Raw genomic sequence first — 13,778 nt, forward strand, 5'->3', positions numbered from 1 at the left:
TACAGCTCAGAAACTTGGACTCTGTACAGCCGCCACTTCAAGGCCCTTGTGGGGTTCCTTTCACGCTGCCTGAGACTGATACTCTGCATCAGCTGGGAGGACCAGCGTACTGATATAAGCGTCATTGAAGGATCCAGGAGCTCCAGCATTGAGGCCATGATCACCTGAAGCCAACCCCACTCGGCCAACCATGTGCTTGGGAAGCCGGAGTCCCAACTGCCAAAGCAAATCCTCTTCGGCCAGCTCGAGGAAGGCTTCCGATACAAAGAACAACTTCAAAGACACCCTGAAGGCTTACCTCAAGAAATGCAGGATTGCAGTATGGGCAGCACGGTAGGTAGCATTGTGGAAAGCACAATTGCTTCACAGCTCCCAGGGTCCCAGGTTCGATTCCGGCCTGGGTCACTGTCTGTGCGTGGGTTTCCTCCGGGTGCTCCGGTTTCCTCCCACAGTCCAAAGATGTGCAGGTTAGGTGGATTGGCCATGATAAATTGCCCTTAGTGTCCAAAATTGCCCTTAGTGTTGGGTGGGGTTATGGGGATAGGGTGGAGGTGTTGACCTTGGGTGGGGTGCTCTTTCCAAGAGCCGGTGCAGACTCGATGGGCCGAATGGCCTCCTTCTGCACTGTAAATTCTATGATATCAATGCCTACGAGACCCTTGCTTTGAAGGAGGAACCTTTGATTGAAGGGACGCAATTTCTCGAGGCCACCTGCCAGCAAGAGGAGGCCTGGATAAGGAAATGAATGAAAATCGCTTATTGTCACAAGTAGGCTTCAGTGAAGTTACTGTGAAAAGCCCCTAGTCGCCACATTCCGGCGCCTGTTCGGGGAGGCTGGTACGGGAATTGAACCGTGCTGCTGGCCTGCCTTGGTCTGCTTTAAAAGCCAGCGATTTAGCCCAGTGTGCTAAATGAGCCTGAAAAAGAAGGTCCGAAGACCCACCTCCTGGAAACACCTGTCAAGTATGCAAGGTTGGAGATGCGGCTCCAGGATCGGGCTCATCAGCCATGCAAGGGCCCATGACCAGTAACACGGCGTTTCTTAGGTGGACAATCAAACTCATCAGCGAGTGATCGCTGAAGAAGGCAACCCAGTTTAAAAAAAACTTTGAATAATATTTTGTCAGCCAGTTTTTCTTCTGATTGAAATTTGTTGTCCAGCATATGAAGTATGCTTTGCATGGTAGCTTTTAGTGATTGAATTATCTAGTCTGTGAATACTTTCATTCAAGTTTATACTTTGAGGCTCATAACCACTTCTAGTAAAATTGCTGTCATTGGGTTGATATGACACTGAAATGACTTCAGTTGTACAGATTTTCTATAACATTCCTGACTGACCATTGTGTTATGTTCTTTCAGGCACAAACACGAGTGAAGTTGAATTTTCTAGATCACATAGCAAAATTCTGGGAACTGCAGGGATCCACACTGAAAATCCCACATGTGGAGAGGAAAATGTTGGATTTATACACACTGAGTAAGGTCAGAACAACTTCACCTATTTTAATTTTTTTTTTTGCACAGGAGTTTTTCAATAACGGAAATTAGATGACCTATCCCTGACTCTGGAGTGATTTAATTTTAGGCTGCCCTTTTATTTTGTCTTGCCAACACGTTTTGTTTGGACGGAGTTGCAGACCAGGCCATAATCCATGCTTCAATTCTTACTGGATACCATCATTGTGACACATGTCAGCAGCTCGGGTTTAAGAGCAGTAGGGCGATTTAAATAATGTAATTCCTTCTGTGTTACCACAAATCACAAGCCATTATTTCTCTTATGCCCTCTCCAATTTCCACCATTTGAATCATGATCTATACTAAACTGCTGACCACCCAGGTTCCCTTCCTGGCCTTCATGTCAGCAGTTATTGTAAACACTGTCTCTCCATTTAAATCTGCTTATGTTAACTCACTCCTTAAAAATACCCGTGCTTTCTTCTTCAATCATCTAATCTTCAGACTCTCTTTCCTTTCATGCCCTTGAAGAGGTCACCTCACAAGTCCATGTCCAACTTCCAAAAGCTTCTGAAGAAGAGTCACATGGACTTGAACATTAACTTGCCATGAGCCCAGATCCCTCACTATTCCTTCTTCCGGACTAGTCTCTGGCTGTGCCAAACTTTTTTTAAATTAAAAAAAGATAAATTTAGACTACCCAATTAAGGGGCAATTTAGCGTGGCCAATCCACCCACCCAGCACATCTTTGCGTTGTGAGTGTGAGACCCACGCAGACATGGGGAGAATGGGGAAACTCCACATGGACAGTGACCCGGGACTGGATCGAACCCGGGTCCTCAGTGGCGTGAGGCAGCAGTGCTGACCACCGTGTCACCCAACTGTTCACAATCTTGCCATTCTGTTTAAACAAGGTGAGCGACTGACCCCATATCCTTTTCATCAGCAAGAATTCCTACTTCACACTGTAATATTGCCTGACTCTATATCTGCATCAGCCCATCTGCTGCTGAAACTTTCAAGCTGTTCACCTGTTCCAATGCTCTCCATCTTGCGACACTTCAACAAATGCAACACTACCATTCAGAAAAGGAGGAAGAGAGGAAACTGGGAACTACAGGCCATTTAGCCTGACGTCAATCTTTGGGCATCAGAAAATATTTGCTTTCAGGGTTGCTATCCCCATGGCATCAATCTTTTGTATGCTTTAACTTCATTTGGAACTGTCAAATTTTTGCCCATGGCTGTTTATTGTGTGATCGTTTCAGTTTTTAAAATATTTAGAGTACCCAATTATTTAATTTTCCAATTAAAGGGCAGTTTAGCATGGCCAATCCACCCACCCTGCACATCTTAGGGTTGAGGGGGCGTGACCCACGCAAACACTGGGAGAATGTGCAAACTCCACACGGATAGTGTGTTTAAGTTGAACGTTGTTTGTCACCTGTAACAATTGTATTAGTTGAAAAAGTTTATAAGTCTGAACTGTTTGCTTTTGAGAGGTCTGAGTTGTTCAGAATTTGAGAATGTGGACACATTAAATGCATCACAAAGTACACCGATTTGAAAACTAAGATAAGGAATGCACATGTATTTTGCTGATTTAATTAAAAAAAAAAAAAAAATCTTGATTTAGCTCAAGATTGCCCAACATACAACTTGCAGGTCACAATCCTCTGCAGCGTCAAAGATTAATGGACAAGATAGGGCTCCTAGAGGTTGGGGCATGCTACGACACCCTGGATTAGGCACAGTCAATTCCAGCTCCACTTGACCCAGATTGCAACACAGTTAAAAGTAACTTTTAATAAAAAAAACCCAAAGTATTTCATAATCACTTATTGTCACAAGTAGGCTTCAATGAAGTTACTGTGGAAAAACCCCTAGTCGCCACATTCCGGCGCTTGTTCGGGTCTGCCCAATAACTACAGTCAACAGGTTTGTCAATTTAACACTCAACCTTACCTTTGCTGGGTCCTGTGAAAAACGCACCTGGCAATATCCAGTTGCTGTCTGATGCTGGGCAGAATACTGGTCCTGCCCAATCCGTTGGCTACCATCCAACTGATCAAACCAAATCTCTCGCGTGCCATAAAGTCTGAGTTCTTATGTTCAAAATCTAAGACTTCATACCACAGTGTGCTATTTTGAAACTTGTTCCTCACTTACCCGTATGACTTGGAGGTAAGTCTCCATTTCAGATCCAGATACCAAAAGCAGATAAATCCAGATAACAACAAAATAAAAGAAATGGGAAATAAGTGAATCAACAGCAAGGGCCTTTACAGGTCGCACTTTAGCTGGATAAGGAATCAGTTATAGAATCATAGATTCATGTGGTGCAGAAGGCGGCCTTTCGGCCTGTCGAGTCTACACCGACCCCTCGAATGAGCACCCTACCTAGGCGAGCTTGCGGGGGAGGGGGGGGGGGGGCAGTGGGGAAGTGAGGGTTGGGGAGGGAAAGAGTGATGGGCAGGCAACATACGTTTGGGGGGGGGGGAAAGAGGGGAGGTGGGTGCCACATGCTTGAGGGCGGGGGGAAGAGAAGGTGTACGTGGAGGTCGGTGGAAGTGGGCACGAGAGATTTGGGTTGTGGGGACGGGGGAAGCATGGAGTGCAATTGAGAAAAGCGAAGGACCTTTTGAACCCCCACTGCCGGAACTTGGCCTTTTTGAACCCTCCTGGAGACGGCCTTCCAGTTGCAGTTTATCCATGGATCTGTCCACTTTTACCCTTTGCTTCCTGCCAGAGAACCAATTGCGGATCCAACTTATAAATTTATCTTCAATCCATCGATTTTTAATTGACAGATCTGTCTGCCAATTTCTCCTTGCCTAAAATTCACAAAAGCTGCACCAGGAATGCTAACCCTTACCAACCCTGTTTGTAACCTGCCCAAAAGTTGAATCCGATTTATCTTTCCTTGCTCGTTGTCCTCTATCAATCTGTGTCTCTCTAATTGACCATTTATGCTCTCAGGATTTTTCCAAACAATTTTTCCAATAGTTTGATTGCCATGTTACCCTCATCCCTTTTTACACAATGACGTGACGTTAAAAGTTCTTCTCTGGCACTGCACTTGTAGCCAGAGAGGCTGGAAAGTGATGGCTGAGACTCCATTGTTTCTTTCATTCCTTCGCATGAACTTGGATTCACGTTTCATCTGGATCTGGTAATTTACCCAATTTCAAAGATGCTAAACATCTGAATATTTTTTCTCTGTGTTAATTCTATCCAATATTTCACACTATTCCTCCTCTTTAACTCTAATGTCTTCTTTATTCCTTTCTTATGAAAAGATTGCAAAATATTCCTAAGCCCATGTCTTGGGTCTGAACACATTGGCATTTTTGAAAAAGGGTATGAAAACATCCCTGAAGAGGTGACGCTGGCTTCTGACTCGTCAAAATGAAGACTTTTTTTGGGGGGAAGGCATTGAACATGTAAAGGAGAGCTTGAGGCATCGGAGCGGGAGCACAAGATTCCAAAAACTCATCTACCTGTCACTTCGAGCACCACCTGTCCACCACGAGGCGGCCGTTAGGACGCACGACAACGCAGAATCGGCGCGCAGAAACTGATAGCCAGATTCTGCACACATGAGTACGACCTCAACCGGGACCTTCGATTCATGTCGCATTACATTCACCCCCCACCATCTGGCCTGGGCTTGCTAAATCCTACCAACTGTCCTGACTTGAGACAATTCACACTCTTTAACCTGTGATTGTCCCTCTCTCCAGTCGCTCCATCTGGACCTGTAAAGACTTAATTACTTGCAAAGACTCTCATTCAAAATATCATCTTGCATCATTGACTTTGTCTATATATATATGTTTCTGGAACACACCTCTTCATTCACCTGAGGAAGGAGCTGTGCTCCAAAAGCTAGTGATTTGAAACAAACCTGTTGGTCTTAAACCTGGTGTTGCAAGACTGCGCCCACCCCAGTCCAACGCTGGCATCTCCACATCATGACTACATTTTCTAGGCATTCTGAAATATTGAGCTTATGCCATTTGATAATTTCTTCCAGTATCATAACCTTATTCCTCTAGTTCTGATCTCCTGACCATAGCACTTCACCATTGAGGGTTATGCCTTCAACTGCAAGGCCAGGAGCTCTAGAATTCCCTCACTGAACCTCTCAGCCTCTTTACTTTTCTTTCTTACATTAGGGTGCTGTTTGAAATTCACTGCATTAATCAAGCTTTGGGCTATTTTATCGATGTGACTTGGTGTCATAGTTTATTTGGTAATACTTCAATTCAGCACATGTTAAAGGCACTATAAATAAAAGTTGAAGTTGATCTTGAAGCTCTGAATCCTTTTCAAATAAGTTGTCTATTGCTTAAATTTGTTTTAGTGTTTTCCCTTCCACTTTTCTTCACTGAAGGTGCTAGCAGATGGTAAAAAAGATTCCACTGACACCTTACTGAATGGTGGTTCTTGATATAAAGCCAAGCCAGTGAGTTTGTACAGGTATCGTGACAACAACAAGCAGGAGAATTGGATTCTGATCAGCAAGAACAGGCAGCTAAGATGGGATCTAATCGGGTTTAGTGACTTAAGGAACCAAATCATCTACAGGTTTGCTGATGACACGACGAGTTAGAATACAGGAGGAAGTTAGAGAACCTAGAACATAGAACGATACAGCGCAGTACAGGCCCTTTGGCCCACGATGTTGCACCAAAACAAAAGCCATCTAACCTACACTATGCCGTTATCATCCATATGTTTATCCAATAAACTTTTTAATGCCCTCCGAGAACCTCGTCGAGTGGTGTAACGACAACAATCTCTCCCTTAATGTCAGCAAAATTAAAGAGCTAGTCATTGACTTCAGGAAGCAAAGTATCGTACGCACCCCTGTCCGCATCAACGGGGCCGAGGTGGAGATGGTTGACAGCTTCAAATTCCTCGGTGTGCACATCACCAACATTCCGTCCTGGTCCTCCCACATTGACGCTCCGACCAGGAAAGCACAACAGCGCCTATACTTCCTCCGGAAACTAAGGAAATTCAGCATATCCACATGAACTCTTACCACCTTTTACAGATGCACCATTGAAAGCATCCTATCTGGCTGCATCACGGCTTTGAGATTAGCTTTGACAAAGAGTCATCGGACTCTAAACGTTAGCTCTTTTCTCACCCTACAGATGCTGCCAGACTTGCTGAGATTTTCCAGCATTTTCTCTTTCATGGCTGCATCACACCCTGGTATGGCAACTGCTCGGCCCAAGACAGCAAGAAACTGCAGAGAGTCGTGAACACCGCCCAGTCCATCAGGCAAACCCACCTCCTAGCCATTGACTCTGTCTACAACTCCCGCTGCCTGGGGGTGTGGGCAGCAAATTCAAAGAATCCTCCCACCCAGCTTATTCATAGAACATAGAAAAATACAGCACAGAACAGGCCCGTCGGCCCACGATATTGTGCCGAACTTTTGTCCTCGATTAAGAACAAATTAATCTACACCCCATCATTCTACCGTAATCCATGTACCTATCCAATAGCCGCCTGAAGGTCCCTAATGTTTCCAACTCAACTACTTCCACAGGCAGTGCATTCCATGCCCCCACCACTCTCTGGGTAAAGACCCTACCTCTGACATCCCCCCCTATATCTTCCACCATTCACCTTAAATTTATGTCCCCTTGCAATGGTATGTTCCACCCAGGGAAAAAGTCTCTGACTGTCTACTCTATCTATTCCCCTGATCATCTTATAAACCTCTCTCAAGTCGCCCCTCATCCTTCTCCGTTCTAATGAGAAAAGGCCTAGCACCCTCAACCTTTCCTCGTAAGACCTACTCTCCATTCCAGGCAACATCCTGGTAAATCTCCTTTGCACCTTTTCCAAAGCTTCCACATCCTACCGAAAATGAGGCGACCAGAACTGTACACAGTACTCCAAATATGCCTTACCAAGGTTTTGTACAGCTGCATCATCACCTCACGGCTCTTAAATTCAATCCCTCTGCTAATGAACGCTAGCACACCATAGGCCTTCTTCACAGCTCTATCCACTTGAGTGGCAACTTTCAAAGATCTATGAACATCGACCCCAAGATCTCTCTGCTCCTCCACATTGCCAAGAACCCTACTTTTAACCCTGTATTCCGCATTCATATTTGTCCTTCCAAAATGGACAACCTCACACTTTTCAGGGTTAAATGTTAGACGTTTCAGTTGCTGTGATATGAAGAGTCTAAAGTACTGTTCCTTTTTTCACAAACACCCATTTATTTCATTCCAACAGCTTTGCACAAAACTCCCACTATACATCACCTGACAGAGGCCACCTGAAGCCCCTTTACATATCAGTGTCAATTAATGGGTCCTTAACATAAATGAGACAACTAATTGCAATGTCTCTTAACCCATTACTTAACATTAAACTACATCTGCCACTTCTCAGCCCAGCTCTGCATCATATCTATGTCTCTTTGCAGCCGACAACAGCCCTCCTCAATATCCACAACTCCACCAATCTTCGTATCATCTGCAAATTTACTGACCCACCCTTCAACTCCCTTATCCAAGTCATTAATGAAAATGACAAACAGCAGAGGACCCAGAACTGATCCCTGCGATACGCAACTGGTAACTGGGCTCCAGGCTGAATATTTGCCATCCACCACCACTCTCTGACTTCTATCGGTTAGCCAGTTCGTTATCCAACTGGCCAAATTTCCCACTATCCCATGCCTCCGTACTTTCTGCATAAACCTTCCATGGGGAACCTTATCAAATGCCTTACTAAAATCCATGTACTCGACATCCACTGCTTTACCTTCATCCACATGCTTGGTCACCTCCTCAAAGAATTCAATAAGACTCTGTGCTGACTATCCCTAATCAAGCAGTGTCTTCCCAGATGCTCAAAAATCCTATCCCTCAGTACCCTTTCCATTACTTTGCCTACCACCGAAGTAAGACTAACTGGCCTGTAATTCCCAGGGTTATCCCTATTCCCTTTTTTGAACAGCGGCATGACATTCGCCACTCTCCAATCCCCTGGTACCACCCCTGTTGACAGTGAGGACGAAAAGAACATTCCCAACGGCTCAGCAATTTCATCTCTTGCTTCCCATAGAATCCTTGGATATATCCCGTCAGGCCTGGGGAACCTGTCTATCCTCAAGTTTATCAAAATGCCCAACATATCTTCCTTCCTAACAAGTATCTCCTAGAGCTTACCAGTCTGTTTCACACTGTCCTCTCCAACAATCTGGCCCCTCTCATTCGTAAATACTGAAGAAAAGTACTCGTTCAAGACCTCTCCTATCTCTTCAGACTCCAATTCACAATCTCCCGCTACTGTCCTTGATCGGACCTACCCTCGCTCTAGTCATTCTCATATTTCTCACATATGTGTAAAAGGCCTTGGGGTTTTCCTTGATCCTACCCGCCAAAGATTTTTCATGCCCTCTCTTCGCTCTCCTAATCCCTTTCTTCAGTTTCCTCCTGGCTATCTGGTATCCCTCCAGCACCCTGTCTGAACCTTGTTTCCTCAGCCTTACATAAGTCTCCTTCTTCCTCTTAACAAGACATTCAACCTCTCTTGTCAACCATGGTTCCCTCACTCGACCATCTCTTCCCTGCCTGACAGGGACATACATATCAAGGACATGTAGTATCTATTCCTTGAACAAGTTCCACATTTCAATTGTGTCCATCCCTGACAGCCTATGTTCCCAACTTATGCACTTCAGTTCTTGTCTGACAGCATCGTATCTATCCTTCCCCCAATTGTAAACCTTGCCCAGTTGCACGCACCGATCCCACTCCATTTCTAAAGTGAAAGTCACAGAATTGTGGTCACTATCTCCAAAATGCTCCCCCACTAACAAATCTATCACTTGCCCTGGTTCATTACCAAGTACCAATATGGCCTCCCCTCTGGTCGGACAATCTACGTACTGTGTTAGAAACGCTTCCTGGATACACTGCGCAAACACCACCCCATCCAAACTATTTGATCTGAAGAGTTTCCACTCAATGTTTGGGAAGTTGAAGTCACCCATGACTACTACCCTGTGACTTCTGCACCTTTCCAAAATCTGTTTCCCAATCAGTTCCCCCACATCTCTGCTGCTATTGGGGGGCCTATAGAAAACTCCTAACAAGGTGACTGCTCCTTTCCTATTTCTGACTTCAACCCATAATACCTCCGTAGGCAGAGCCTCCTCGAACTGCCTTTCTGCAGCTGTTATACTATCTCTAATTAACAATGCCACCCCCCCCCCCCCCCACCTCTGTTCCCACCCTCGCTAATCATATTGAAACGTCTATAACCAGGAACCTCCAACAACCATTTCTGCCCCTCTTCTATCCAAGTTTCCGTGATGGCCACCACATCGTAGTCCCAAGTACCGATCCATGCCTTAAGTTCACCCACCTTATTCCTGATGCTTCTTGCGTTGAAGTATACACACTTCAACCCATCTCCGTGCCTGTAAGTACTCGCCTTTGTCAGTGTCCCCTTCCCCACTGCCTCACTACACGCTTTGGCGTCCTGAATATCGGCTACCTTAGTTGCTGGACTACAAATCCGGTTCCCATTCCCCTGCCAAATTAGTTTAAACCCTCCCGAAGAGTTCACTCCTCCAACTTCTTCCATCGGGCAGGAGATACAAAAGTCTGAGAGAACGCACGGACTTACTCAAAAACAACTTCTTCCACGCTGTTACCAGACTCTGAAAAGTCCCTCTTGTGGACTGATCTGATCTCTTCATACATCTTCTCTACTGAGTAGAACTGCACTCCTGTATGCTTCATCCGATGCCTGTGTCTATGTATTTTCATTGTGTATTTATGTTTGCCCCACGATTTTTTTTCATGTGTGGAATGATCTGTCTGAACTGTATGCAGAACAATACTTTTCAGTGTACCTCAGTATACGTGACAATAAACAAATCTAAACCACCGTACTCGGTGATATGTTGGGTACTCTGGATCTGTGGAAACTGCGTTTACCTTAGCAGTAACATAGACAGGCTACCAACACTTGTAATAGTTCAACACTATTTTATTAAGCTAGAAACTGTTGAACATACTTTCACTGTGGGTTAACACGATATTAGATTAAACTAAAGACCTATGCCTGTCCTAACCAGTCTATGCACTCAGCACATGGTGAAGATCTGTGCTGTAAGCTCTGTCCTTCTAAGAGGCTGCATCCCGAATGAGCAGGGAAACTGATGCCCTCTGTCTTTATAGTGAGTGTGCTCTAACTGGTGATTGGCTGCGGTGTTGTGTGTGTTGATTGGTCCCGCTGTGTGTCCATCAGTGTGTGTGTCTGCACCATGATATACTGGTGTATATTACGACACTCGGGAATCTAAATCACTGCGCAGTCGGTGATCTACCCGGTTTAAATGGCTGAGGAACCAAACCACTGCACAGATTTTGTTTTAATTTTATCTTGCATGCTTCAGCATTAAAGAATGAATTTTCCTCCTGAAGGTGGTCGCAAGCGAAGGTGGTTTTGAAGCGCTGTGCAAGGAGAAGAAATGGGCAAAGGTTGCCAGTCGAATGAGTTACCCACAAGGAAAAGGCATTGGTTCACTGTTACGGTCACACTATGAGAGGATTCTGTATCCCTACGAGTTGTTTCAGACAGGAGCCAGTCTCTCGGTAAGATTAACCAACATAAAAATTATTCTGCGCCTTTTCAATAGTTAATTTCAGATAGCTGTCAAACTACCAGAGCCCCTGATGAGTTAGAAGCACAAAATTCTGAATAGACTCAGCAGGTCTGGCAGCATCTGTAGAGAGAGAGAAACAGTGAATGTTTAGAGTTCAATATGATTTCAGAGCGAAAGAGACGGAGATATAGGCTGGATTATATACTGTAGAGCGAGTGGTGTCGAGTCAGTGAGAGATGGGAGCTAGGAGAGATTGCAACAAAGATGTGTAGGGTTTGTGACAGAGGAAGTATTAATGACGGTGTGGAACGAAGAAATGTCACAGTTTATATAGGGTTGTAAAGTGCTTAATCAGAAGTTGAGATGCCACTCCTCCAGTTTGTGTTGGGCTTCAGTGGAACACTGCAGCAGGCCAAGGGCAGACATGTGGGTACGAGAGCAAAATGCTGAATTATCATGGCAGGCTACCGGAAGATTGGGGTCATGCCAGCAGACTGAGCATTTCTTGTTTTTATTTCAGCCTTTCAACATCTACAGGATTTTAGTTTTACTCCTGATCTGATAACTTATAGATTCCTACCTCAAGTGATCTTGATTTCTATACTCTAGCGTTTGTGATGTGATTTTTAATCCACAACAATCACTCTGAGCTCCATTTGAACATGTTCATTACGTTTTCCAGTATTGAAGCCCCATTCAGTGACCTCTCTCAAGCCGTGTGCGATTTAATCATTTCCAGATCCAAACCAGACCTATCACCACACTACCACTCCCGTTTCCCGGGATCACGTGTGCAACACACACTCACCGGTCTGTGGCCCTCCATTGCAGCAGCAAATCAATCTCCACTTTCCCCCACACGCCTCTCTACGTCCCCAGCCCTATTGGGGTGGTGCACCGAGCAGACAGGCTCCTCTCCAGGTCACACATCGTCACCCTCGTCACACATCTGCACGCCCAGCCCCCAGCGCCGACCTCAACATGCACTTGTCCACACCACGTGTCTGACTGCTTGTCCTTATGCCCCTCTTCCCCCATTTCCTCGTCCTCTCCTCCACTCCCTCATCTCCTCGTCCCCTCCTCCCCTCCCCTCCCCCATCTCCACGTCCTCTCCTCCCCTCCCCCATCTCCTCGTCCTCTCCTCCCCTCTCCCATCTCCTCGTCCTCTCCTCCCCTCCCCATCTCCTCGTCCTCTCCTCCCCTCCCCCATCTCCTCGTCCTCTTCTCCCCTCCCCATCTCCTCGTCCTCTCCTCCCCTCCCCCATCTCCTCGTCCCCTCCTCCCCTCCCCTCCCCATCTCCTCATCCTCTCATCCCCTCCCCATCTCCTCGTCCTCTCATCCCCTCCCCATCTCCTCGTCCTCTCCTCCCTCCCCCATCTCCTCGTCCTCTCCTCCCCTCCCCCATCTCCTTGTCCTCTCCTCCCCATCTCCTCGTCCTCTCCTCCCCTCCCCTCCCCATCTCCTCGTCCTCTCCTCCCCTCCCCATCTCCTCGTCCTCTCCTCCCCTCCCCATCTCCTCGTCCTCTCCTCCCCTCCCCATCTCCTCGTCCTCTCCTCCCCTCCCCCCATCTCCTCGTCCTCTCCTCTCCTCCCCTCCCCATCTCCTCGTCCTCTCCTCCCCTCCCCATCTCCTCGTCCTCTCCTCCCCTCCCCCATCTCCTCGTCCTCTCCTCCCCTCCCCCATCTCCTCGTCCTCTCCTCCCCTCCCCATCTCCTCGTCCTCTCCTCCCCTCCCCTCCCCATCTCCTCGTCCTCTCTTCCCCTCCCCATCTCCTCACCTCACCCATCTCCTCGTCCTCTCCTCACCTCCCCATCTCCTCGTCCTCTCCTCACCTCCCCCATCTCCTCGTCCTCTCCTCTCCTCCCCCATCTCTTCGTCCTCTCCTCCCCTCCCCATCTCTTCGTCCTCTCCTCCCCTCCCCCATCTCCTCGTCCTCTCCCCTCCTCCCCCATCTCCTCGTCCTCTCCTCCCCGCCCCCATCTCCTCGTCCTCTCCTCCCCGCCCCCCTCTCCTCGTCCTCTCCTCCCCTCCCCATCTCCTCGTCCTCTCCTCCCCTCCCCTCCCCATCTCCTCGTCCTCTCTTCCCCTCCCCATCTCCTCACCTCACCCATCTCCTCGTCCTCTCCTCTCCTCCCCATCTCCTCGTGCTCTCCTCTCCTCCCCATCTCCTCGTGCTCTCCTCCCCTCCCCATCTCCCTCGTGCTCTCCTCCCCTCCCCATCTCCCTCGTGCTCTCCTCCCCTCCCCATCTCCCTCGTGCTCTCCTCCCCTCCCCATCTCCCTCGTGCTCTCCTCCCCTCCCCATCTCCTCGTCCTCTCCTCCTGCCCCCATCTCCTCGTGCTCTCCTCCCCTCCCATCCCCTCGTGCTCTCCTCCCCTCCCCCATCTCCTCGTGCTCTCATCCCCTCCCCCATCTCCTCGTGCTCTCCTCCCCCTCCCCCATCTCCTCGTGCTCTCCTCCCCCTCCCCCATCTCCTCGAGCTCTCCTCACCTCCCCATCTCCTCGTGCTCTCCTCACCACCCCCCTCCATTTCCCTTGTGCTCTCCCCCCTCTGCCTCAATTTGATCTCTCTTTGTATTGTGTATCCTGATTCACTTATACCTCCTTTCTGGGCACTGGAAATTAAATTAGTACTTGCACTTAGGCGATTGTTTCA

At 47.4% G+C, this 13,778-nt stretch overlaps 1 protein-coding gene across 2 annotated transcripts in view; it reads left to right on the plus strand.

Annotated features, from left to right (window-relative positions):
- The window catches only part of kdm5a (lysine demethylase 5A), a 408,944-nt gene that overhangs the window by 77,605 nt on the left and 317,561 nt on the right, over nt 1-13,778 (plus strand). For both annotated transcript variants that reach the window (XM_072484202.1, XM_072484201.1), the window contains exons 3-4: nt 1,363-1,485; nt 10,939-11,109. In XM_072484202.1, coding sequence (XP_072340303.1) covers nt 1,363-1,485; nt 10,939-11,109 — 294 coding nt within the window. The remainder of the gene's footprint in view (nt 1-1,362; nt 1,486-10,938; nt 11,110-13,778) is intronic.

Source organism: Scyliorhinus torazame, chromosome 19 (genome assembly GCF_047496885.1).
Source record: "Scyliorhinus torazame isolate Kashiwa2021f chromosome 19, sScyTor2.1, whole genome shotgun sequence".
NCBI lineage: Eukaryota > Metazoa > Chordata > Chondrichthyes > Carcharhiniformes > Scyliorhinidae > Scyliorhinus > Scyliorhinus torazame.